General features: G+C 50.6%; 1 protein-coding gene across 8 annotated transcripts in view; it reads right to left on the reverse strand.

The window, feature by feature from the left end:
* DNAH10 (dynein axonemal heavy chain 10) overlaps window positions 1-27,471 on the reverse strand; it is a 148,167-nt gene that overhangs the window by 5,085 nt on the left and 115,611 nt on the right. For 6 of the 8 annotated variants that reach the window (XM_033836737.2, XM_073789938.1, XM_033836735.2 and 3 more), the window contains 19 exons: window positions 26,582-26,779; window positions 25,885-26,046; window positions 23,508-23,682; window positions 17,629-17,810; window positions 15,207-15,343; window positions 13,947-14,164; window positions 12,571-12,792; window positions 12,245-12,392; window positions 10,142-10,421; window positions 8,918-9,147; window positions 7,873-8,146; window positions 6,278-6,382; window positions 5,714-5,868; window positions 5,017-5,171; window positions 3,240-3,423; window positions 2,446-2,646; window positions 1,546-1,755; window positions 1,315-1,410; window positions 393-588 (listed from right to left, as the gene is read on the reverse strand). In XM_033836737.2, coding sequence (XP_033692628.1) covers window positions 393-588; window positions 1,315-1,410; window positions 1,546-1,755; window positions 2,446-2,646; window positions 3,240-3,423; window positions 5,017-5,171; window positions 5,714-5,868; window positions 6,278-6,382; window positions 7,873-8,146; window positions 8,918-9,147; window positions 10,142-10,421; window positions 12,245-12,392; window positions 12,571-12,792; window positions 13,947-14,164; window positions 15,207-15,343; window positions 17,629-17,810; window positions 23,508-23,682; window positions 25,885-26,046; window positions 26,582-26,779 — 3,528 coding nt within the window. The remainder of the gene's footprint in view (window positions 1-392; window positions 589-1,314; window positions 1,411-1,545; window positions 1,756-2,445; window positions 2,647-3,239; window positions 3,424-5,016; window positions 5,172-5,713; window positions 5,869-6,277; window positions 6,383-7,872; window positions 8,147-8,917; window positions 9,148-10,141; window positions 10,422-12,244; window positions 12,393-12,570; window positions 12,793-13,946; window positions 14,165-15,206; window positions 15,344-17,628; window positions 17,811-23,507; window positions 23,683-25,884; window positions 26,047-26,581; window positions 26,780-27,471) is intronic. The other 2 variants (XM_033836736.2, XM_033836733.2) reach the window with 1 other exon arrangement.

Genomic DNA, 27,471 nt, shown 5'->3' on the forward strand with positions numbered 1-27,471 from the left:
CATGCCTCGTGGCTTGCGGGATCTCAATTCCCCAACCAGAGATCAAACCCAGGCCCACAGCAGTGAAAGTGCAGAGCCCTAACCACTGGGCCACCAGGGAACTTCCTCTACGTGTATCTTTTATGAAAATGGCTCAGTGACTTTCCCAGGGGCCACTCTGCCCCTCCAGGGAGACTCTGATATATTTACCATCATTCCAGGACAGGAAGTCTGAACTAACTCCATCAGCTCTGAGGCTAGGAAGAGCCCACTGGGCCCCGCTAAAAGGCATAAGAAACCACCCCGAGCCGTCAAAGAGTCCCACCAGGGAAGGGGTCAGAAGCATCAAGCCAACCACAGAAACCAGAAGAGCTGAAATGTACGGGCTCCCTTAGAATAAAACGTCTACATACTTCCTGATGGCTGAGAAATCTCACCAACAAATTTTTCCTTGACATCCCCCGTGGGGATTTTGTAGTCCACTTCCTTGTTCCGGAAAAAGTGGAATGGCTGGAAAGTATCGAAAAGGAAGTCCCCCAGGTATTCATCCATGTAGATGGTCAGGATGCGCCGGTCAAAGCTGTCGATGGCCCGTCCTCCGTACATGACCTGACATGACAGGGAGTGAGAGCCGGCCGGGACCCGGAACCTACGGGGTGGGCCCTGAGGCCCCGGGCCCAGCGGACAGTCCAGGGTCAAGCCTGGATGCGCCCTTAGAGAGACTCCTGCCGCCCGGCCACTGTACAGCTCAAACCGTGCTGACTTGCACAGGCTTCAGGCCACTCTATACAAGAGGGCTCGTGTGCAGACTCATAGAGCCCAAGGTGATAGCAGTCCTCATGAAATGCTGGGAGCCAGTGTGCAACTGGCCAACTCCCCAAAACACAGCGAACGAGCAAACAAAACAACCCAAGGAGCCAGCAGCCGCTTTTGTCTTTGGAACAGCGATGTCTCTGTTTGAGCCACACACAGGCCTCCGGGGAAGCTTTCCCACGAGCGCTGTATAAGGCCGTGGCCTCCAGAGTGGACCTCCAGGCCCACCGAACAGAAGCAGGGCTCCCATGACGTGCCTGAGGCATCCTCAGCGAGGAACAGGAGTCCCCAGGGCGATGAGTCCAAACGCCCAGGTGACGGTTGCTCACTTAGGACAAAGAATAACAGGGTGACGAACCGGGGCGCGGGGGGGTGGTGTTTCACAGAGACCCAGGGGCCTTCAGCTGATGGGCAGCAGCAAGAGGGGAGTCCCAGAAGACTCGGGGGCCATGGACCAGGGGCACCAGGCCACAGCCCAGCCCACCCCAGGGGGCCTGCAGCAGGTGCCCAGGATGCTCCTACCTCCCCGATTAGGTACTTGAGGCTGCCCCACGGGATCCGAGGGTCGTGCTGCCGGAAAGCTTTTGTTAAGTATGTGTTCAGAATTTCCATGCAGACCTGCAAAGAGGAGGAACAGGCCTGGGTAACCGAAAACCCATAAAGTCATTCACGTTCTGACTGTTTTCTGAAAACGTGGGCAGGAACAACGAAGGAAGGAGTGTCCCCCGGGAGAGGCAGTAGCCGCCTCTTCACCTGGAAGTCAGACTCGTTGAAGTCGTAGTACACGTTCCACCCGATCTTCCCGAACTTTCTCCTCTCCTGCACCACAGCATGGAAGAACGCCAACACGTAGACCAGGGACTTGAAAGCAGGGTGTGGACACTGGTCCAGCTTCTCAGGAGAGATCTTGAAGTACGTGGCTCTCATGTTGAGTTTCAGCCCGTTGGGTGGCTCGGTGACAACCTGTTGGAGGCAAAGACCGATGGTGACGGAAACCCCAGGCCCCCGAGCAGGGCTCTGAAGGGTGTGCAGACTGCAGTCGTCTTGGCTTTTCCCTCCGTCCTTGCAAAGCTATCTTCCCTATTCCCAAGGGCCCACGTGAATGAGTTAAAAACGAGACGTTGTTCCAGCTCTGCCCTGACTCATCGAATGACCCCAGGAAGGCTCTTTTAACCTCCTCTGATCCATGGGGTCCTCAAGTGTAAAACAGAAGTAGCTAAGTTTTTCCCTCTGCCTGTCCTGGAGGAAGAGAGAGATGATGAAACCATTCCCCAAAATGTTCCCAGAGACTAAATTAAACAGGGCAGGTAAACTCCTTGAAACTTACACACACAAGCACTCACTCCAGTTCTGCGGGCTGTGGGAGGGCCGATCATTAGAGTTAAAAAGGATAAATGTGAAGTCCATGAAAACTAACCCAGAAATTGTTTTGAGGACATGCAGAAGTGATAAAGATGGGCCTGGGAGTCAACACTGTCACCCGATAATTGTCACCCTATCCGGACAGTGCTTACCTCTGAAGGGAGAGGGAGAAATGGAACTGGGAAAGGCGGGGGTGTCCAACTCTATCCTAAACACACACATGCACACAGCAAAACGGGAGTGAGGTAAGGAACCGAGCCGTGGGCACGTCTGTCTGTCCTGCTGCCAGACCTTCAAGGACTTCTGCAGGATCCCGATGGGGAAGCCCTCGGTGGGGTCCGTGGTGAGCCACAGGCGGAAGTCGGGGTGGGGCTTGGTGACCCTCTCCAGGGACTTCTCCAGATCCTTCAGCCACTGGACCAGGAGATGGCAGTTCTGCAGCATCAGCCACTGCCCTCGAGCCACCGCCATCTCCAGCAGCTGTAGGGCCACCTGCTCCGACACAGACAGAAAGGAAGCGTCGGCATCCCACTGCCACACCACCCTGTGCTCTCCCAGAGACCCGCTGCAAGCACCAGGAAACTACTGGCCACTGCAGCAGACGCCACAGAGGAGCCAGCGGTCCCGGAGCCACAGAGGGAGCCTTTGAAGAAGCAACCCTTTAGACTTCCCGCGGGGCCACCGGGGTCCGCTGGGCTGCACTCATTGGCCTCCCTCAGCCCCCAGAGCTCCAACCTCGGACTCAGTGGCACCTGCCCCCTGACCAGTTGGCCTTGCCACTGGGGCAGTGACAGCCCGGATCTGAAACGCGGCTCTTGCAAGGGCTGAGGGAGATAAAGACTGGATGTGAAAGGGCTTTGGAAACAGCAGAACACACCGACGGTACCAGGCTGGGCAATCACAGCAGGTTAGCTCTAGAACTATACTACTGTTCACACTGTCATCGCTGTGACGTGTGATTACTGCTCCGTAGACCGGAAATGCATGGCACTCGTGGGGGGGGGCAAACATTCGTTAATTCATTCCTAACAGGGGCCGGTGACCTCACCCACGTTTAGGGCTTGTTCCCTCCAACAACAATTTACCTTTTCTTGACCTTGACCCATGGCAAGGAATTTGAGGCGGTTCCCTCCAAAACCGCTGTGCTCGGCTAATTTCATAAGGTCACTGGCAGGGTCAGAGCCAGGACTCAGGATAAACACAATGGGCGAGTTGGGTGTGCTCTGCTCAAAGATGGCTTCAAAGCTGATCACCGGAGGCTGCACGTACCTGGGGAAAGAAACACGACTGGAAAACGCGCCCGGGAGGACAGCGCCAGGCAGGGGCCGGCCAGTCCGACCAGCACTCTTCCTCCCAGTGTCCAGAACCTTCTGACTGTCCCTCTGGTATGGCTCTTTGCTCAGCCTTCCTTGTTTTGGAATCCAGGTTTTACACACATCTCGTTCACTGGATGGTAATAAGCTCCTGGGTGATGGGGACCTCTCCACACAGCCCAGTACATCCGGGTTGGGTGGTTCAGGAGACTTGTACTGAGCTGCATGCCTCCTGACAAGCCGGCCTTCCAGGTGCACGTGCCCTGGGCACCGAACCCAGAGGTCCCACACCGGCGGCTCCACAGGCGTGTCCTGAACGGCCTGCATCTCGAGATTTTTAAAAAGTTAGTTGCCAGCACATAACGATTGGGAAATTTCAGGTAGAAATCCAAATTTCTAGTTTCCGTTGAAGAGTCAGAGATCTGAGTCCCCGCCGCCACCTGGCATCAGTCAGCAGGAGTTCAGGGGCTGCTGGCCAGGGCTTGACCTCTCCAGTGGGCCCGAGTCCTCATCCAGCCACGCCCAGTCCTCTCCATCACCCGCCGGCCGTGGAGGCAGATTTGAGTTTGTCACCCTAAGTTACCCATCCGGCCTCGCCCTCGATTCCAGAGCTACCAATACGGGAGCCATGAGGCACGTGTGGCTACTGAGCAGTTGAAGTGTGGCGAGTGCAAACTGAGATGAGCTGTACGTGTGAATTCACACAGGATTTTAAAGCCTTGGCATCAAAAAATATGCCAAATATCTCAATCCATTACATGCTGAGATAGTATTTTAATATTTGAGTTAAATATAATTAACTATTAATACATATTATTTATATGATATGATGTATTAATATATATAATATAACTTATGATGATTGTTATTAAAATTAATTTTGACTGTTTCCTTTTTTATAAATTTACTTTTTTCATTGACGTATAGTTGATTTACAATGTTGTGTTAGTTTCAGGTGTACAGCAAAGTGATTCAGTTATAATATAAATATATATTCTTTTTCAGATTCTTTTCCCATCTAGGTTATTACAAAATATTGAGTAGAGTTCCCTGTGCTATACAGTAGGTCCTTGTTGTTTATCTATTTTATATATAGTGGTGTGTATATTTTACTCCCAAATTCCTAATATATCCCTCCCCCTCCCCTTTCCCCTTTGGTAACCATAAATTGGTTTTCTATGTCTGTGAGTCTGTTTCTGTTTTGTAAATAAGTTCATTTGTATCATTTAATAATTAAATACAGTTACTTATTATTAGTAAATATTATATATATAGTTATATATTAATATATTATATTTTATATGCTTATAACTGTTATTAAAATTAATTTCACCTGCTTCTTTTTGAATGTGGCTACCAGAAGACTTGAAATGACATACGTCACTCACACTGTATTTTTCTTAAACAGCGCTGCTCTAGAGTGGCTACCGAATCATGCTCAAAGGCAGTCCCCTCTGGCCACCCACTGCCATCTGTGAGTCCAGGAAGGGGTGACATTAGATATTCTACCCCACAGAAAGGGCCAAGCAAACACAAACAGCTCACTTACTTCTCTCCCACTGTTACAGTCACGTAGTCAGTCACGGCCCGATATACCCGATCCACACGGAAACAGCGCAAAATAAGCAACTTCTGGAAAGGGGTGATGTTGTCATCATAACCCAGGGGGAATGGGAACTGCTCAAGTGAATCCAGGTCATACCACTGGGAAAAGCAAAGAACATTCATGCTGGCGTCAACTGAGAAATGATATAGGCCCCCCTTTTTATGTGAAGGTCCCAAGAGCCCCTGTAAAGGGATGAAATCGACAGGCCACGTCTAGTCAGATCTGTCATTTTCTACCCCCCAAACTCTGAACTTTAGGAAGGGATGGACTGAGTCTTATGGACTGTTGAATTCCCACTGCCCATCAAGGGACGTGGTCCAGCCACAGATGCTCAAAGTTTCTTGAATGGATGGATGAATGGATGAATGGATGGACAGATAGACAGAGGCAGATGGACAGATGGATGGATGGACAAATGGATGGACGGACAGATGGAGAGATAGATAGATAGTTCTCCCGCAAAACTAGCTGAACTAGATAAAGGAGAATTCCATCCAGGGAGTTAGAGGGCGTTGGCTACACTCTGCACGAGCCACTCAGAGGCAGATCTTCAAACTCATGGGGAGTTAGGCTACAGATTGAGTGTGGAGATGACTGACATGCGGGGAAGGGAAGGAGGAGAAAGAGGACACTTGCTCACCTCCTGCCAGACAGTCAGATGTTTCTCCACATCATCAGGAAGAGTCCCAAAGTTGTCTGGAAACATCTCTGATAAAAGAATGATATCTTCCCATCCCTGGTCGGACAACCAAGCACAGGGTTTTCTCCGTTTGCTTTTCTCCAGGGAAATGTTTCCTAATCACAACAGGATAAGAGAAGTAAACAGCCGACACCAACACACGGGGAAGAGTAAGCAACTCCATTCCTGGGCTTCCCTCACTTTGGGGGAAAATCCACTTCTCAAAAGGGGGCTGGAAAGAGAAGAGGGTTAGGCTTCCCCTGTCACCATCCGTAACTCCAGCCAGGAAGCTCGGCGTGGCTTCCAGCCTCGGGGCAGCCTTAAGGCAGGGGCTGGCTGCTCTGAGTTAACTCGAACTATCTCTGAGGCTGGAACTGTCAACTGAGGTATTTACTAAAGCGGTGCTATTGGAAGCCAAGTTTTAAGGAAGGCAAATTTCTGCTGTTGTTTTGGTGAACAAACTCATACACATGTGCAACGTGGGTCCAGGGAGTCGGGAAGCATGAAACGAGGCAAATTCGTTACCTTTTAAGAAGAAATCTAATTCTTCCTGGGGGACTCTCCCCTCTGCTTGTTCTATCTTGATAGTCATATTGAAAGAAAAAAGTAACTTGTGCCTCTCAAACAACCCTGAAGAGAAACAACAGATGGGTCTGGATAAAACAAATGCATTTAAACCCAGGGTTTCTCATGCACACCACGCTTAAATTTCAGAGAAATGAACTGAAGCACCTCAACTGCACAGTCAGTTGCATTTAGCCGTCTTTGCATTTGGTGTCCGTGAACACCTGCAAAAACTATGAGCTCAACTGACACGTCATGCCCACAAGTGCAACGGGCAGTGACCCTCACTCGTACGCATCTGCAATGGTCACGTCTCCGGGCGGCACTTACCACGCCCTCGTGGGAAGAGGAGGCGGGGTGCCCCCCCCAGCAGATGAAGGACCGTATGATGGAGGTTCAGAGCCACCTCCTGAATGAAGTGCTGGTCATTTGCCGGACTCAAAGCAAAAGTTCTTACAGTGGAGAAGAGATATTAACAAACTTTCTATAAAGGGCCAGAGAGTAAATCGACTCGGCTTTGCAGACTAGACAGTCTCTGTCATAACTACTCAACTCTGCCATTGTACTGTGAAAGCCGCCATGGACGATCTGTACAGAAGCGGGTGTGGCTGTGTGCCAAGATAACTTTATTTACAGAAGCAGGCGGTGGGACGGATCTGGCCAATCTCTGTTGCAGAGTAAGCCCATTCCATCAACACACTCTATGGATAGGAAGACGCAAAACATTAGAGTTCTTTTTTTTTTTCTAACGGAAAAAAAAAAAACCACGTAAGTCAAAATGTGTGATGTGAATTCTATCTTATACGTGTTAGAAGGGTTGGTTACTTAAGTGAGCCCTATAGGACAGCCCTCAACCTGTTTCCTGCCCTACACAATTTTGAGCTGTGTCCCCCTCAAAATCTATAAGTTGACACCTTAATACCCAGTACCTCAGAGCTGGAGACAGGGCCTCTAAGAGGTGATTAGGTTACTCAGCATAAACAAGAACGAAATCATGCCACTTGCAGCGACATGGATGGACCTAGAGATTGTCATACTGAGTGAAGTAAGTCAGACAGAGAAAGACAAGTATCATATGATATCGCTTATATGTGGAATCTAAAAAAAAAATGGTACAAATGAACCTGTTTACAAAACAGAAATAGAGTCACAGATGTAGAAAATAAACTCACGGTTACCAAGGGGGAAAGGGCAGGAGGAGGGATAAATTGGGAGATTGGGATGGACATATACACACGACTGTATATAAAATAGATAACTGACAAGAGCCTGCTGTAGAGCACAGGGATCTCTGCTCAATACTCTGTAATGAATCTAAAAACGAGTGGAGGTATGTATATGCATAACTGATTCACTTTGCTGCACACCTGAAACTAACACAACATTGTAAATCAATTATACGCCAATACAAATTAATTTAAAAAAATAAAATGAGGCTGTTAGGGAGGGCCCCCATGCAATCCCAACTGGTGTCCTTATAAGAAGAGGAAATTTGGACACACGGACAGAAGCGCACAGAGTGCATCGGTCCTAAATCGGTGCGAACAGGTGCTCACCTGTGCAGCCATAGTTATAGATGTTGAAGGTCAGCGTGTCCATGATGTTCCTTAATCGCTTCAGAAGAATGGAGTCAGGCAGCGACTTCTTGAGTGACAAGCGGAAGACCTCCAGGAAGGAGATCAGGGAGTGCTGGTACATGGAGCTCACCAGGGCCATCTCCGACAGCGCAAAGAACAGGATGGCTCCCCTCCGGGCGGCCGGCCGGTAGCCATCCCGCAGCCTGTCGATGTCCAGGGCTGTCTTCTCCGCCAGCTTGAGCTTCTCTGATACCTGAAGAAGAGGCGCACGTTGCCACTTACAGCCGAAACCAGGAAGACATACGAAACAGGCGAGAAAGTAAGAAGGCGGGGGGGGGGGGGGGGGGGGGGGGGGGGGGGCGGGGGGGAGGGCGGCAGCCAAGAAAGCCATGCAGCGCTCACAGGAAGGGCCCCCAGCCTCTCGCGAGATGTGGTATATATTTGTGGCTCGACCCCCCGCTGCCCCCGTGCCCCCTTCTTCTAGTAACTGTCCCTGAGTTTGATCTAGAGACCTACAGTTTCCTCCTTTCATTCATATGTGGGGCTCAAGCCCGAGGCCAGGAGGGGAGCGGGTGAGTGAGGTCCAGAGAATCCACACTTGGCATCCCCAGCCCATGGGAGTGGTCTGGGGTGAGCACGTGACTTCAGTGACAGGAAAAGATTCTCATTCTTCTCTTTTGGACTTGAACCTCAGTGGACATGAAGCCAGACCCAGCTTGTGACCATGAGCGGAGCTTGGCTCCACAGGGAGGCAGAGAATGAAGCCAACACAGCAGAAGGTCCAGAAATGGAGAGAAACTGAGCCCTGGATGATATGCTTGGAGTCCTGGATCCAGCCCTGCCTGAAGCCATCCCTCGACTTTTCTGTTTTCTAGGCCGATCAATTCCCTTTGGACTTGAGGCACGTAGGGCCAGATTTTCTATCGCTCTCAATTAAGAGAGGCTGACTGGGTGCACAGGGGTCCCTGGGAACATCTCTGGGACTCCGTAGCAGGATCGATACACTTTTCCACACAGTTCATACCTCCATGGCTTTGGACTTGGTCTCCTCCAGGGTCTGCACCAGCTCCACATTGTCCAGCATGTTCCCCGTGGAGGTGGCCAGTTCCCGGAGGAGGGAGTCCTCCAAGCCCTTCAGCAGGTTCTTGTTCTCACTCGTCTCCTGGATGAGATGCTCTCTCTGCTCTTCCAGCTCTCGCCTCTCGAAGGCCACCAGCACGCTCAGCAGCTGGTCCTCCAGGCCTTTCAGTGTGACTGTGGGGGGACGAGGGAGGCCCTCACCACCACGTCCCCCTGCCAGGCTGCTCACCATCTCGTCTCCCCCGCACAGCAGTGCCTGGGGCAAGTGGAGGGTGGGCCCGGCATCCCAGGAACACGAGGACTCACTCTCCCACCAATGCCATTCTAAAGCCCCAGGTGACAAATATGGGACAGAGCGAAACAGAGATGCTGTCACCTGGAGTAATGGACAGCAAGTGTGAAGATGCACTAAAATCAAATCCAGGGCTCCCACATCTTGGGGGACCCTCGTTAGATATCTGGGTTTATACCCAAACTTTTTTTTTTTTTTTAAGCCACGCGGCTTACGGGATCTTAGTTCCCTAACCAGGGATCGAACCCAGGCCCTTGGCAGTGAAAGCACGGAGTCCTAACCACTGGACCACCAGGGAGCTTCCTAACGCGTACTGAAACCTGATTAACCTACCTAGGAACCCGTGTGACTACCCTAGAAAATGTGGGAAGTTCATTCAAGTTCATAACGGAATTCAATTGAGAGGAAGAGGGAAATCCAAAATCATACTGTGTATTTAGGTACACAAATACAGTATAACTTCCTGCTGCGGCAGAAAGGGGTCTCGCCTCGCTCCGAGGGTGAATGTCTGAGCCCCGTGGTCCAGACTCAGCACATCTCAAGACACATAACTCATTGCCTTCTAAAGGCCCCCAAACCTTTTGGTGTTGCTTCCTCATTAAGAACTGATTGGTTGGGACTTCCCTGGGGGTCCAGTGGTTAAGACTCCGAACTCCCAATGCAGGAGGCATGGGTTCGATCCCTGGCAGGGGAACTAAGATCCCGCATGCCGCACGGTGAAGCCTCAAGAAGCAAGCCAAAAGGAACTGATTGGTTGACTATGAAAGCTGTGACTCTGAGAATGATTCACCGAATGAAGTGACGTCCCTTGAGAGCCCTGAGCTCAGACTGTGGTCTCCACCTGAAATTCGGCACTGCGGCTCTGTACATGCTTACCAGTATAATTGATCACCATGGCTTTCCCAAACACGGATGGGCCGTATCTGGGGTTGGCCAGCTTGGTGTTCAGATACAGTCTGAAATTCGAATCATAGCCCACTTCCTTGTCTCCCAGTATGATAAACTGCCGTCCTTGGGAGACCTTGATGTTTTTTTCTAAGACGTTATCAATCACAGGGTCGATGTACTCATCCACATCGTGGAACAGGAAAGGCGTCCCGTACTTTATAGATATCTCCAGCTGCTTGAGGAAGTCGGGGTCATTGAAGGAAGCCACCTGGAAGGGAGGGGAGGCAGATGCTAAAAATCAGCTCACTCGCCAAATTCAAGGGGAAAAGAATCCTTGGAGGTGGCAGGGGACATGTCAGCACCTTGAAGGGAGGCAGAGGGGAAAACACAGAACAGGGAGAGAAGCAGGGCACGTAACCGGCATAAACCATGAGGTTCAGGCTCTGAGCAGCCTCTCGTTCAAAAAGCACAGGTCAGCAGCCAAAAGGGATTAGGAGAGAATCTCTTCACATCTCTCAGAAGACCTCAAAAAGGATCCAAACACAGAGTCCACAAAAAAAAAAAAAAAAAAAAAATTCACTCCCCTCCAAACCTTAGGCTTGCTTTCTTATCTCTTTTCTCAAAACATCTGTAAAAATTCTTCCTCTCTTCCAGCCCCTGGGACCTCCTCTTCCCTTCCTCTCCATCCTCTTTTATTACATTGATGTACTTAGCCACTCACCCCATAAGTTGAACCCTCCCTCTTTAAGAGATAGGATGGGGATAGGAGTAGGATGGGGGGCTAGGAGAGGTCTGGCAATTCCAGAACTCTCTGGAAGGCTCAGGGAAGAGGGACATCAAGGAATATTCCTGCACTGATGATATCTGTCCCACTACAGTTCTATGTGAATTTTGGGAGTGGATGTCCCCCCGCCCCGACCTTGGGATGCTTCCCCTACCTGCATGTACATACCCGGAAGCAAGGACCAGAAAAAACAAGGAAAAGATAAAAATGGAAAAACATGAATTGTTAATTATTTCAGTAAAAGGTAACTGGGCCCCCAGCAATTTCACCCCCAAAAATTAAAAACACACGCCCACAAAAAACTTGCACATGAATGTTCACAGCAGCACTGTTCATGACAGCCAAAAAGCAGAAACAACCCACATGTCCATCAACTGATATGCAGGTAAACAGACTGTGGTCCATCCATGCAACACACTATTATTTAGCCATAAGAAGGAATGAAGTCCTGATACCTGCTACAATATGTGTTGATTAAGCATTTGGAAACAATGTGATTACTACTGTACTCAATACATATCTTTGAGACAGAATGTGTCCCACAAACGTTTATCGAGGCCCGTGTTAGATGCTGGGTTCTGCTGAGCCCTGGAACTGAACGAAGCCTTGGAAAACGTTGGATTCGCTAAGCAGGGAAAATGTATTTTGAAAACATGATGCTAAGTGAAAGAAGCCAGTCGCAAAAGGCCACATACTGTACAATCGCACTCATACTTAATGTCCAGCACAGGCAGACCTATAGAGACAGAAAATATATTAGTGGTTGTCAGAGGCTGGGGGTTAGGGGCAGGAGGGGAAATGGATGTTCTGGGGTGGTGATGTCTAAAGGATACAGCATTTTTGGAGGAGGGTGATAAAAACTGATCCTGGTGATTGCTACACAACTCAATGTATAATATACTAAAAGCTACTGAACTGTATTCTTCAAACGGATGGATTGTACGGTAGATGAATTATATCTCAATCAAGCCCCTCCCCTGCCCTCCAAAAAGAAAGTGACCGAGCATCTGAGGCCACTTGGCTCTGCACTGAGTAGGGGGGACGCAAAGACGAACACAGCACCATCTTTGCCTTCACGTGACCCACAGGGCAATGAATAGGCAAAGGGCAGAGTGGAATCCAAGGTGGTTCAAGCCGCCCTCCAAGACTCAACAGGGTGGGCGGGCCAGGAAGGGGAGGGCTCTGCTTGGGGCCTCAGGGTGGTGGCATTTCAGCTCGGCCTTGTGGAGGCCTGGGGACACCGGGGAGCACTGGGCTGGGCCCCAGGATGTGGAGCGGTGTGGGGTGTGTGTCGGGGACAGCCGTACCCGCAAGTTGTTCTTCTCCTCTTTTCTCTTTATCCAGTTGAGGGCCTGCTGCTGCGGGTCGATGCAGAGGGGGAAGCGGCTGGCCCGGGTGGTGAGGATGCCGTTCTGAACCGAGAGCTCGTCGGGGGGCAGCCCCTGGGAGCCCCACCTGGAAGGGGCAGCGACAGGGGAAATGGGGATTTTTCTGGCCGAGCTGCGAGCCGACGGGGAGCCTCCGAGGCAGGGGAGCTGGGCGGGCAGAGCTCCCTGCCGTCTCTGTGCAGGTGGGTCAGCTGCATGCCCCCCGGGCTCTGTGCCCCGTCCTCCCAGCCCAGGGTCGTCCTCACCTGCTGATCTCAACGTCGTCCGTGAGCAAGTTCTCGAGTCTGAAGGGCTGGCTCAGGGGGATCCCCCGCTCCAGGATGTCACTCTGCCAGACCCGGTTGACCATCTCGTCCCGGAAGTCCCACGTGAAGGCGCCCTCATAGCTCAGGAAGGCTGCGCACAGCAGGCAGTCGCCCAGCAACTTCATGCGCCGGTGCATCAGCTCGTCCAAATCGTTCAGCCACCTGGCGTGGGCGGGGGCTGCCGTGAGCAGTCACATTCCGGCACAACCCGAAGGAACCTTCTAGAAGAGCCAGCCTGACACACGGCCGGGAGGGGGCTAGCCAGAAGGAAACCTTTTCTGAGATGTTCTTTGCTTGTAGAGGACAGAGATCGCCAGCTCACTTTGACATTTCCCTGTCTAGTGAACCCAACGTTTTCAAAGGCTTTGTTCAACTCCAGAGCTCGGCAGAACCCAGCATCTAACAGGGGACTCGATAAATGTTTGGGGGATGAATTTTGTCTCAAAGATATGTATAAAGTACAACAGTTATCACATTGTTTCCAAACACCTAATCAATAGCTTAAAAACACGCCCAGGGCTTCCCTGGTGGCGCAGTGGTTGAGAGTCTGCCTGCCGATGCAGGGGACGCGGGTTCGTGCCCCTGTCTGGGAAGATCCCGCATGCCGCGGAGCGGCTGGGCCCATGAGCCATGGCCGCTGAGCCTGCGTATCCGGAGCCTGTGCTCCGCAACGGGAGAGGCCACAACGGTGAGAGGCCCACGTACCGCAAAAAAAAAAAAAAAAAAAATAGACATATTGAAAATGGTTTGTTTCCCATGAGCAAACAATATTTTCCAGTGCTTTCCATACCATTTTTACAGGTGCCAGGTAAGAAACTATTGTCACATCCAGTGGACCAGCTATGGCCCAATGGGCCTCTTGCCCATAAGCATCAAACAGCTCCACCTACTGAAAACTGAAGCTCAAGACTGAACCAGCCACAAGGGTCCAGAGACAGAAGTGGGCTCCTCCTCCAGATCCTTCCAGAAGGGACTTGGGGTTAAAGGTCATCAAGAAGCAAACATTCCCAGGCCCTAGGGCACTGGTTTCCCCCCCCGCCCCGCCCCGCCGTCTCCACTGCTGCCATGCCTCCCCTTAACAGTTACTCAGTAAATAACACTCGATACCTATTTTTAAAAGAATCTATAAAATGGCCATTAGCCACCTTTAAACATGATAATAGTAAAATCAGAACTTTTTCACGCAGTTTTCAGCTCAAAATGCAGTGTGGAATAAAGACTCCACGTGGCGAGAAATGGTGCTGTGGACGTTCACTCACAAACCACAAAGTCTGGCTTAGAGCTACTTAGCGGGAAGGCCCATTACCCAGGCTGACCTGACGTTCTCAGACCCCAGCCCCGAGATGAGCTTGTCGGCCGCGATCAGCCGTCTCTCCATGATCTCGGCTTCTTCCTGCAGCTTCTGCTTCTCCAGTATGGCCGCCTCGTACTTGGTCCCCAGAGCTTCCAGTTCTCTCTGGATCGCTGCCAGCTCATTCTGGATCCTCTCCAGTTCACGTTTGGTCAAGGAAAAATTCCGCTCCAGCCTGGCCAGCTATGTGAAGACAAGGGAAAAGCACAGCAGTGAGGTGGGAATAAGACAGTCTCACACCTGGGCTTATGTCCACCTGCAATTTTTTTTTTTTTGGGCCATGCCACGAGGCTCGTGGGATCTTAGCTCCCCGACCAGGGATCAAACCCAGACCCACGGCAGTGAAAGCGCTGAGTTCTAACCACTGGGCCACCAGGGAAGTCCTCCACCTGCATTTCTAATGCTGTCCCTACCCTCTGGGGCCACCCTATGTCATAGCGAGGCACATGGCTTCTTTTCTTAGTGACCTCTTCAATGGTTTGATGCAAAAGCCCTACATCCCATTAGAAAAAAGACGTCCTGCATCTGAGTTAGCAGACGGCTTAATTTTCGTGGGTACTAGGGTCCCAGTAAGAGGACCCTGTGATTCTAAGCCAAAAACTCAAAAGAATGCACTGAAGACTGTATTGGTCCTACTACGGGTTCTAAGTTTTCTGAGTGATAAAATCCTGACTTATAAAGCAATGTCAAAATATGGCTCAAAACGATAGAATCAACCTTACACAATTCTCTTTGTATTGTGTCTTCTGCATGTTCCTTTAACCCAGTGGTTCTCAACAGGGACCGACTTTGCCCCCCAAGGGACACATGACAATGTTTGGAAACATTTCTGGTTGTCAGAACTTGGGGGAAGGGACGACGGCATCCAGTGGGTGGAGGCCAGCGAGGCTGCTTAGTACCCTGCAGTGTCCAGGACGGCCTCCCCCAAAAGAAGGATCCAATCTAAAGCGTCAGTAGCACCCAGGGTGAGAAACTCTGTTTTAGCCCTCGAGAATGATTTTACCCTCTTTTCTTCAAACATCTTTCAGACTTTGGTTCTGTCGGTTCACATTACATCTAAATGAGAGCTATAATTCAGGGTTATCATTTACTGGGGGAAAAAATGTTTATGCAGTTTACAACCAGAACCTTGCCAGAATTTCTCCAGTAAAGCTGTGGACACATTCATTCTGACTCCAAAACAATCTCTTGGCAGAAGTGTGCAGGTCTTACAGATGGGCAATACCTGGTCTCTCTTGGGCTTGATTTCTCTAAAGACGTCACAGTAGCCCATCACAGCTTCCACAAATTTCAGCATCCCCAAGCCTGCCCTGCTCACGGCTTCCATTTCCTCAGTCGTGGTATTGAGGGTCTTCAAGAGGCCTAAAGGTCAAAGACGCAATGATTTCGATGAGCGGTGAGCTTCGTCTTGGGAAAATAAAATGGGAAGTAAACTGCCTACTAACAAAGTAAGTGTAACTAGTTCCTTCTCCTTGGTAAGCCTGTGAGTGGGATCTGGACAGCTTTCCCAGGGACAACAGGTGGGTCCAACCCCGAATGAATTTTGTGTAAGTGGATGTTTAAGATGTGAGTGAGGGGTACATGTTACTGCCACCCAGGACATCCTATGACACAGGAACTTGCGTGTGACACCCAGCAGCCCCCAGAGACCCAGGGCATCAGTGGGGACCCCCCAACTGGGCACCAAGGTGGCTCAGAGCTGGCAGCTAACTGGGGTTCATAGGTCATTACAGGGCACCATCACCTCCACCTGCACCCTCACCCTGGGAGTAACTTCACATAAATGGAAACCCATCCAACGATCGGGTAAAGAGAGTCCCTTGGGTTTTTGTAGTTGTTGTTATCCTTTGTGTTTCGATTAGCTTTGTTTTTGTGGTTTTTTTTTTTTTTTTGCCGTACGCGGGCCTCTCACTGTTGTGGCCTCTCCCGTTGCGGAGCACAGGCTCCAGACGCGCAGGCTCAGCAGCCATGGCTCACGGGCCCAGCTGCTCCGCGGCATGTGTGATCCTCCCGGACCGGGGCACGAACCCATATCCCCTGCATCGGCAGGCGGACTCTCAACCACTGCACCACCAGGGAAGCCCCTGTTTTGTTTTTTTTTAAGTGGCTGAAAAAATGCATTGACGGTCAAGTTCTGAACAAACCACCGTGATAAACAGTGACACAATGAACTTTTATTGCCTTTGAAAAAGACTAGCATCATTCTCACTGGCTAAGCTCTGGGGCAGGTCAGGAACCAGGCTCAGGGGGAACGCAGGCATCTGTAACTGAAATGCGGGCATGGGGTGGGTGGTGCCGCCCCCCCTCCTCACCCACCCTCCAGGACCTACAGAAGACTTCATACTGGCAAAAGGCACAAGGGAAGTCAAGGTTAGACCAACTTTTTTTTTTCTTCCCCGAATACCCATTTTTAAAAATTGAGGTAAAATTCACATAACATTAAATGAACACGTTAAAGTGTCTAATTAAACATGTTCAATAAACATGGTAAACAATAAACACGCTAAAGTGGCAGTTAGTAGATTGACAAGGTTTTGCAGGCCTCACCTCTGTGTAGTTCCAAGACATTCTCGTCATCTCAAAAGGAAACTTCAGAGCTGTTAAGCAGTAACAACCCACTTCCCCTCCCCAAACCCTGGCAAACACTAATCTGCTCTCCATCCCTGTGGATTTACCTGTTTACCTACGGACACTTCATATAAATGGAATTACAATACGTGACCTTTTATGCCTGGCTTCTTTCACTTAGCATCACGCTTTTGAGGCTCATCTACGCTGTAGCACACAGCAGCACTTTGTTCCTTTGTATGACTGAATAATATTCCAATGTGTGGATATGTTTGTTCTTGTTCATCCGTTCATCCACTGATAGATATCTGGGTTGTCTCCACCTTCTGGCTATTGTTAAACAGTGCTGTCAGGAACATCTGTGTATAAGCTTTTGTTTGAATACCTGTTTTCTATTCTTTGGGGTCTATACATAGGCGTGGAGTGGTTGGGACACATGGTAATTCTATGATTAACTGTCTGAGGAGCTGCCAAACTGTTTACCACACCATTTTACATTTCTACAAACAACGTACGAGGGTTGCAACTTCTCCATATCCTCCCCGACACTTGTAGTTTTGTGTGGTTTTGTTTAAATTATACCATCCTAGTGGGTCTGAACGGTACCTCATTGCGGTCTGATCTGCGTTTTCCTAGTGACTAATGTTACGCATATTTTCATATGCTTATTAGCAATTTGTGTATCTTTTTTGGAGACATGTTTATTCAAGTCCTCTGCCCACGAGACCAGTTCTTGGCACCACTACGCCCATCGGACAAGATGCACAGAAGACCAGGCAGGGCGGGCTCCATGAGAGAGTCATGTATCCTACCAGGGAAAACCAGACCCGTTGCTGAACCACACATTCAGCGGGCATCCACTGCCACTGCCCAACCAGCAACCATCCTCCCTGCCGCTGTCTTCCTCTGGGGACGATCATTCCCCCCCTTCCATCGGCAACGCCACGGCGAACACCATCTGACCACGATGGGCGGGTCTGCCTGCGACAAGCCCTCTCCTTACTCTCCCTCCCGGCCCCAGAGACTGAGCCGCCAGGCTGGCAACCAGCCTGGCTGTTCCTACATCTGTCTACACTCACCTCTGATATTTTTAACTTGGCTCTGGGTAACTGAATCAAAGTCAATCTCCATCAGAGACCTCAGGAAGTTGGGGTCGGACATCATGCCTTTGGCGGTTTTCCAGTTGAGTTCTCTGTACCCCTTCATGATGAGGATGCATTCACAGACCGTCTGCACCTGCTTCGGGGGCTTAGCAAACGACCTGGGGAGAAACGGATGCACACGCAGGTCAGACGCAGGATGTGGCCAGGATCTGGCCTGAATGAGAGTTCCGAAAAATCGGTGAGTCGTTTCTTGGATGCGATACCGCGTGGAAACAACGGAAGCCACATCTCAACACCGACTCGTGCCCCTGGGGGTGGGCTTCTCCAGGGGCAGGGACTGGGTCTCATCTATCATGTGCCACGTCAGGCTCCTGGAATCGGACTGGGCGCCAGGAACACAGCAGGGTGTCGTTCAACGCAAACCCAGGCCACCCCTGAATCCGCAGCTCAGGGTGGAGCCTGAGCATCCGTGTTTTTAAGGACACCCTGGGGTGATTCCTCAGACTCTAGGTGGTAGCCGCTGTCATTATTGTCATTATCATCATCATCCTATTTTCCACTTAGGAGATAAAGAAACAGAGCTCAAGTGTTTGGATGGCCTGCCTGTGTCCACATGGCCCATCCCGCACCCTGGCGTCCTTCAGGCTCTGGAAGTTGTTGTCTCTGTCTTTGATGAAGTTAGACCATCACTCTGCTGCTCCAACACTCGGGTGTCCAGCACCCTCGACCCTCCGGAGAACTGGAAACCCAAAAGGATCAGGAGGCGGAAAGGCTGCATCGGCGTAAAGACCCAAGAAGGAATGAGTCGCACACTGACTGTACCCAGTGGGCCCGCTTGGCAAAGTCTATAAAAGCCGTGGAGAAGACGATGAAGAAAAAGCAAAGGAAAGGAAGAGCCCCCGGAGGGCAGGGAGCAGCCTGGGGAGAGGCCAGAGTGCCCCAGAGGGAGGGGGAGGGAGACACGGAGCGAGAACAAGCTGACCCGCACAGCAGTGTGGAGGCTCTGAACCCGGCAACCCCCAGACCCCTCCTGGCCCCGGGACCCCCGCTCACTGCCTGAGGAGCCACACAGCTTGGGGACAAGCCAGGGCAATGCCTCCAGCACCAAGCCCGATGATTAAAGTAATGGTCCTGAGTCACCAGGGAAAGGTTCAATGATGCGGCCTTAGGCGCTCACGAAAGCAGGCATGCTGCCAACTGTTTTTAAAAGGTTCCCTTCGGGGCTGCTGAAGGTCAGGGCCCGGCCACGCTCTCTGAATAATCCGAGGAGGAGGGATGATGATGACGATGATGATGACGATGATGACGATGATGATGATGATGATTATCCTCAGTGAGATGTTTTCAGACACAAGTCAGAAAAAGCCTCGGGGTGGCGTCCTGAGCCCTCCGGAAAGTTAGGAACGGTCCGGGGTTCTCAGCTTTCCCATCTATCAAATGGGGAAGCGGACCCGGAACCTTTCAGCTCCCAAAGCCTTTGAGTGGAGTTCTCTGTTACCAGTGTACAAACCATGCCCAGGAACCTCGTTTATCCAGAACACAGTGTTGTGGTGCCAGATAACTGAGGGGCTCGAAAAAGTAAGGTTACAAGTCTGAGAAATGAAAGCGTTTCTGTTTCACTAGATTCCTTTCTTCTATCACAAAAGAAACTCAGGGGGGGACTTCCCTGATGGTCCAGTGGGTAAGACTCCACGCTCCCACTGCAGGGGGCCCGGGTCCGATCCTTGGTCTGGGAACTAGATCCCGCATGTCACAATTAAGAGTCCACATGCCACAGCTAAGAGTCCACATGCCACAGCTAAGACCCAGCGCAGCCAAAATAAATAAATAAATAATTTTTAAAAAGAAAAGAAAAGAGATTCAGGGAGAGAGAGACAGACAGACAGAGGTGACGCCATGTTGCCTTCCCTGGAGGAGAATACCCATCACAAGCCCCACTCCCCACCCCCTCACTCTACCCCAGACCCTCTGACCGTCTCCGCTTTTCCCCCCTGAGTCAACCTCCTTCTAGCCCCGCTCCAGCCTCCATCCCACGTCTCAGTTTAAATGTCACTTCCTGGGGGTCATCTTCCCTGACTACCCACCCCCCAGACTAGTTCAGGTTCCCCCATTATCCACAGTCATAGCAACAAAGACCCTCCCTTCCTGACCTCCTCCTGGGTAATTTTGCTGTACACGTGAGAGCCCCATGTGCACACCCGTGCCTCCCCCAGACCATGGGCTGGCTCCATGCGGTGAAGACCCCCTGCCTGGCCCATTGCCTCTCAGCCCCAGTGCCAGCACGGGGTGGGCGGGCGGTAGGCACCCAATGATACTGAATGAAGGAAAGGAAGCAAAGTAAAACTGCAGGCCAGTAACAAAGGGAGCCTTTTGTACTCCAGAGGAACAGCCACGCTAATCTTCATTACTCCTAATCTTCCTGCCTTAACACTTAATGATCTCTGCAAAGGGGATTGAGCATTACAGAAAGGAAGTGCTATTGAAAGAATTAAAGGATTATAAAATTGTCAAGACCTAAATGCTGGCTCATCGCTCTTAACATCCCAGTGGCCTAAACAAAGCCAGACTGTACTCCTCTGCATCCAAACTCATTAAACCCGAAGAAAAATCCCAAAGAGATCAAAGATTTAAAGGTAAACACTATAAAAGTATTAAACTATAAAAGTACAGGATGAAACCATGGGGAAATTATTTTACAATCTTCCAGTTGCAAGGCCTTTTAAGTATGAGGTAATAGCGAAAGCCACAAAATAAAATATTGCTAGAAGCTGCCACGTAAAACTAATAATTTATACACGGCAAACACAGGCACGCACAAAAACCTCCTAAATAGTCAAATGGCTGATGACAAACTGGGAAAACTATTCGCAACTCGCATCATGAATGAAAGCTAGTCTCCCATTATATAAAAAGCCCACAGAAATGGATAAGAAAAAAAAAAAGGCAACAGTAACAGCAATCCACAAGATAAATGGGCAAAGCACATAAACAGTTCACAGAAAATGAAATACACAGGACTCTGACACACATTCTTCACATATGAAATAAAGGCCCACCTCACTCAGCAAAAGGGGAATGCACATTACAACGACACAAATACCATTTTTCATCTATAAAACAAGCAAAGGGTTTCCCTGGTGGCGCAGTGGTTGAGAGTCTGCCTGCCAGTGCAGGGGACACGGGTTCGTGCCCCGGTCCGGGAAGATCCCACATGCCGCGGAGCGGCTGGGCCCGTGAGCCATGGCTGCTGAGCCTGCGCGTCCGGAGCCTGTGCTCCGCAACGGGAAAGGGCACGGCAGTGAGAGGCCAGCGTACCGCAAAAAAAAAAAAAAAAAAAAAAAACAAGCAAAAAGCCAAGTGTTTAGTAGCGCCCTCTGTTGGTAAGGCCGTGGAAAAGCAGGTGCTCGCATGTATTGCCAGCGGGAGTGTAAATGCGTTCCACGCCTACGGGTGGGCATTAGGCAAGAGCTGCTGACGTTATAAACACACACACCTTGGAGGCCAGCAATTCCACTTCTGAAAATGTGTCCTTCCAGTGGACTTGTGCAGAGTGAAGTAAGACAGGGTTATTCTTTGCCACACTGTTTGTAAAGGCAAAAGACTGGAAATAAGCTAAAAATTCATAAATTGAGGTGGATTAAATAAATGACGGCACAGCCATCCAATGGATTATGATGAGCTATTTTTAAATACTGAGGAAGTTCTCATATAACAACATGCAAAAGATCTCCAAGGTCTCAAGCAAAAACACTAAGATGCAGAAAAATACGTATAGTATATTACCAATTATATTTTAAAAGGAAAGAAAAAAGGCTACGGAAGTATCCCTTGTTCTACAACCCTTAGAGTCCAACGTCGGGAACTGAAGAGACACTTGTACATCTGGTTGCCTTGAACATGTACAAAAGCTGTCTGAATGGATATGTAAGTAATGAATGGCAACAGTTACCTGTCGGGTGGGTGGTGAGGGGAACTAAGCTGAGGGCGGACAGGTGAGAGGGGGCTTTTCAGAGCACATCATTTTGATGTTGGAACCATGACCCTAGCTAATGTTTACATGGCACTGACTCTGTGCTCAACTCAGTTCTGAGAGCTCTTTACGTAATAGCTCACTGGAACCTCGTAACAACCCCGATGCCATGGGGACAGTTATTATCATCCACATTTTACAAACAAGGAAACTGCAGCACAGAGAGGTTAGGTGACTTATCGAAGGTCACACAGCCAGTAAGAAGCAAAGCCATGCATCAACATATTACCTGTTCCAATAATTACAATTTTAAGAATTATTCCTTTTGGGCCATAGGCCACTTTCATTTTCTCGGGGGTGATGCAGGCACCCCATCTAACTGCAGGGGACACATATCAAACTCTCCATGTGGTCCCATGGAAATCCACTCTTGGATTAGATAAATACTCCTTCCAAACAAATACTCAAACATCCTTCCCAACTCTCTGCTCTCAGAACGCTTTTATGCTGCTGACCTGGGAGGAGTGCCCCAAGTCTGTATAACCAGTGGTTGGATGTTTCCTTTGGAAAGGTGCACGCTGAGGGTCTCTCCCACAGCTCAGTCTAAACTCCCAGCGCGTGCTACTGCAGTTTTAAAACGTCCATCCTTATACCTGCACTGCGATCACACTGCGAAGCTCTGAAATCATGACCTCTTGCTAAGAGCAGCAGCAGCTCCGGATGACCCCCCCAGGAGTGACTAGGGCCCCTGCCCTGGAACTGGCTGAACGTTCTGTTCAATCCACATGTTCCACAAATGAGCCAACCGCCAGAGCACAACCCTTAGCAAAAGCGATGAGCTCCGAGAAGCAGCCCCACCCGCCAGGAACGCAGAACGCAGGGCAGCTCCCAGCCTGCAGACAGGAGTCTCTCTCACAGGAGACCTGACTGCGGGACCAGAAGGATGGAACCCCTTCTGAAAACGAGGCTGCGACGGGGAGTGAGGAGAGAGCCGAGGCTCCTGATGCAGGGACACGCGTGGGGGGCCTGGCAGCACGATGACGGGCGGGGGGTGGTGGAGGGGGCAGACGGGACACCGTTTCTTCCTGGCTTCCCTCACGGTGCTAAACTTACCAGCGAGAGCCACGAACAGTGCCCTGGGGGGACCACGCCCCGCGCGGGGAGGGGAGAAAGCGCCACACCAGACCCCTCTTCTGGACAGCAAATGGGCCCTCTGGCTGCGGGGGATGGAGTCATTTTACAGACTGATTTGCAGAATGTCTGGGGCCACAGTAAAGACCCACCCTCCCAGGACTTCCCTGGCGGTCCAGTGGTTAGGGCTCAGCGCTTTCACTGCCAGGGCCCAGGTTTAACCCCTGGTCAGGGAACTAAGATCCCACAAGCCACGCGGTGTGGCAAAAAAACAAAACCAAACAAACAAACAAAAGACACTACTCTCCCCACCTGTAAAAGGCCAGCATTTGGCTAGAAATGGATGCGGGCACACCCCATCCACTCTCAGCCTGTGACACGCCTAGCCTGCATCCAGGGCCCTGCCCCTTTTAGGGCAGACACTCCTCTGTCCTTCCCGCAAAGAGGACTGACTTACAAGGCTCCAGCTCTCCCACCAGCCCCTTGGGGAACCCAGCCTCCTTCTGTGAGTCAGCCTGGGTTCAAGGCCAGTGGGCCATGGTACCAACTGGCTGGGAGGCCTGAGGCAAGTCAGCTCACCTCCCTGGGCTCCACGTCCCTCAGCTGCGAATGAAGACGGTGACAATCCCCACCACGGAAAGTGCCGGGCACAGCGGCCGGCACAGAAATGCCGAACAGCCATGATTATCTCATAATTACTGTCAGGAGTGACCCTGGTGGCCGAGCACGCTGTGGGGGGATGGCCAGCCGTTACCTGATCTCGGTCACGTCCGACTTGTCCAGTTTCTGCAGCTCCAGCTTGGCGGCCTCCAGGATGGGCATGACCTCGGCCAGGGCCGCCTCGGCCGCAGCCTTCTCCGCCGCGATGATCTTGTTTTGCTCCTCTATCTCCGTGGCTTTTTCCTCCGCCAGCTTCTTCTTTTCCTCCGCTATGGGGGGGAGGGGGAGGTCAGTGAAGCCCCTGGGGCATGGGGAGGACGGACCACCGCTCCCGAGCCAAAGCAGCGCAGCCCTCAAAGGTGGGCGCGGGGCGGAGGGGACTGAATGAGCTTCGGCCAATATGGCGGCCTTGGGCGTTCCCACTGGGACAGATGTCCTCACGGCGCCTGGGGTCCCCAACACAGGGACAGCTGCTGCGACTCGGACCCTCCTTGACTGTGTCCCCCTCCCCCCACCCCACTCCATCCCACAAGACAGCCTCCAGCCCTGCCTGGCCAGTGTTAGCTGAGGACATCAGAGTGCCCGCCCTGTTTTTCTGGCTGACAGACATCTCTCTGGTTCTTCGTCAGCTTTTCCTACATTCATTCAGCCCAGCTCAAAAGCCACCCTCCCCTGAGGTCACTCTCAGTCTCGTCACTCTGTTCATTTGCTTCATGACACTAATCACAATCTGAAATTTCATCTGATCACTGGCTTGTTGATCGGCTCCACTCACTAGAAACGTAAGCATCTCCCCGACGGCTGTGACCCCAGCGTTTAGAACAAAGCTTGGCTCACAGTAGGTGTACTGGCTCGAATAGTGTCCCCCTCAAAATTCATGGCCACCCAGAACCTCAGAAAGTCACCTTATTTGGAAAGAGAGTCTTTGTAGATGTAATTAGTTAACACGAGGTCATACTGGGTTAGGGGAGGTCCTAAATCCAATGACTGTGTCCTTATAGAAGGCCATGTGAAGACACAGAGGGGGAAAGGTCACGTGACAATGGAGGGGCAGAGATGGGAGGGATGCGTCCACAAGCCAAGGAGCGCCCAGGATCGCGGGCCACCACCAGAAGCTGGGAGAGGCCAGGAAGCGTCCTCCCCTAGAGCCTGTGGAAGGAGCAGGGCCCTGCCAAGACCTTCACTTCAGACTCCTGTCCTCCAGAACCGTGAGAGAATAAATAAACGCCTGTTGTTTTAAGCCGCCCAGTTTGCGGTGCTTTGTTATGGCAGCCCCAGGAAAAGAACACAGTAGGTATTCAATCAACGTACGCTGAATTCAGCAGTCTCTCCCTGATGGGGCGTTCTCTCGGGACTCATCCTCACAAGTCCACAAGCAAGTGTTCAGGTTGGCTGATTCAAAATGTGAACTGCAGGAGAACGTCTAATGGATCCAGCCAGGGCTGGAACAAGCCCAACCCGGCAGCCCAGACTGCAGGTCAAGAGCAGACAGGGTGCCAAAGCCAAGTTGGGGTGCTGTGACCAGAGTAATGAAAAGTGGGTCCTGTGGATAGGGCCTGACACGATACGGCTGGAATTGAACTGAACCGAGGTCCTATGCAGAAGCGACACAAACGTGGGCTAGGAAGAGAATACCCAGAGGCAGGGAGGTTGAGTGGCTTCTGCAGAAATCCGAGGAGGAGCCGAGGAGGACACGCGTCAGAACATGGGATTCTGAGAGACGACAGAAACGGGGGTCCCAAGACCCAGGGAGAAGGAGGGTTAGGGGTCGTGGCAGAGCTGCAGCTTAGGAGTTGTCCTATGTGAGAGTGGTGTAAAGTAAGCCAGTTCCAGGAATTCCCTGGCGGTCCAGTGGTTAAGACTCTGCACTCCCAATGCAGGGGGCCTGGGTTTGAGCCCTGGTCGGGGAACTAGATCCCGCATGCATGCTGCAACTAAAAAAAAAAAAAAAAAAAAGATCCCGCATGCCGCAACAAAGATCCCGTGTGCCGCAACTAAGACCCGGCACAAATAAATAAATAAAAAAAAAGAAAGCCAATTTCTTAGAGCAGGAGGGAACCAGACCAAGGGCAGCCGCCAGGCCAGGAAGATCAGGTGAGGGGCCCAAGAAAGGACCCGGAGACAGGCTCACCTTAGAACCAAGCAAGTCCCAAGTGAATGACGCTCAGGCCGAGGTCATCTAAACCAACCCAGTTCACTAGCTCATTGAGGGTAAAGAGATGACTTTTCCACATCCTGGCAAATCCTCAAGCTACCAGCTGTGGGTCCTGCCTATGGTAACGTCTTAGTGCCTATTATAGGGGGCTTGACGCTAAGTCAGAAAAAATAGCAATGCGAGGGTGAAAAGATGCCAGTTCCTACAAGTGGCTTCCCATCGATGTCCCCCAGTGGAGCACTGTCCTGTTTGGGGTTTTTTTTTGGCGGGGTGGGGCGTGGGGTGTCCCGACCCCCACAGTTGGACCCGCACTCACCTATGGCTGTATTGGTGGCGATCTCCTCCAGCAGAGCCTCGCAGGCAGCTGACTTCTCCGCCAGCACAATCTTCTGCTCGGCCAGCTTCTGGTTCAGCTCGTCGAGCTGGATGGTGGCCTCCTTCAGCTTGTCCAGCCCCCCCTCCAGACGCTTGCACTGAGCTGAGGAAAGGGAACACAGGTATTCACCCTCCAGGGGGCGCTGTTCCCAACACACCCAGACAAGCGTTCCAGTGCGATCCGTCCAAGTTGGGCTCACCGGAAAAAAAAAAAAATCATTTTCATGAGATGTCAAGCATCTATCAGTACCTCCATTGCCGTTTGGGGATGGCATCTTCCAAAATGAATGTATTTCTGAAAATAACCATTTGTTTGGCAAACAACCAGAGCCAGAGCATTTTAAAAAAACATCGTCCAGCAGGGCATGTTGCTCTCATCAAATAGTATCTCTAATGCAATGAACATTTAGAGCTAAGAAAGTGCATGGCCCAGCACAGAAAAACAAAAATAAAAGCATGCCAGGCCCACACAGACGAATCACTCTGAAATGCAAAATCCAAAATGTGCTTTGCTTTGCCTCAATCCTGAGTGTGCCCAATCTTGCTAAGAAATGTCCGCTTAAGGAAAAGATCAGCTGTTGGATCTTTATTCGTAAGTAATAACAATTCCTGTTAACTGTCCCATTCCCAAGTCTTACCTATATTATACTGAGTTTTCTCATCCAGTAATTTCGAATACGTGTTAATAAAATCCAGGTAGTTCTTGGGAGTTACGTAGTTGCTGCGCCTCAATTTCTGTAGAAATTGTTTACTGAATTCACCCACGGATTCGTGGACCAAAACAACGTGTTCTACCAGATCTTCCATATTTTCTACTGGGATCAGCGGATTAGTCCCTGAAGAGGAAGGAATGGAAAAGGGTGGCTCATAAAGAAAGGAAAGGAGCAGTTCCTCAAAAAGTTAAACATGGAATTCCCATGTGACCCAACAATTCCACTCCTAAGTTTGTACCCAAAAGAACTGAAAAATGGACACAAGGAGATTCTTGGACGCCAATGTTCTTAGCAGCACTATTCACAGTAGCCAAAAGTGGGAACCATGTCCAAGTGTCCATCAACAGATGGATGGATAAACAAAATATGGTCTGTCCATAAATGGAATATTATTCAGCCTCGAACAAGAAGGAAATTCTGACACACGCCACAACATGAATAAACTTGGAAAACACGCTAAGTAAAAGAAGCTAGACACAAAAGGACAAATGCTTCATCATTTGACTTACATGAAATATCTAGAGTTGGCAAATTCGTAGAGACAGAAAGTATATCAGAGGTTACCAGGGGTTGGGGGCAGGTCTGGGAGGACAAGCAGTGAGTGTTCAGTGGGGACAGAGTTCCAGTTTTAAAGATGAAAAAGGTTCTGGAGATGGATGGTGGTAGCAGTTGCACAACATGGTGAATGTAATTAGTGTAACAGAGCACACTTAAAATAGTTAAAAACGGTTAAAATGGAAATTTTTATACATTTTACCACAGTAAAATATGATATAAAAATGTTTTAATAGAAAAGAGCAGTTATCACTTGTCAG

The sequence above is a fragment of the Tursiops truncatus genome, chromosome 13, assembly GCF_011762595.2.
Source record: "Tursiops truncatus isolate mTurTru1 chromosome 13, mTurTru1.mat.Y, whole genome shotgun sequence".
Classification (NCBI taxonomy): Eukaryota; Metazoa; Chordata; class Mammalia; order Artiodactyla; family Delphinidae; genus Tursiops; species Tursiops truncatus.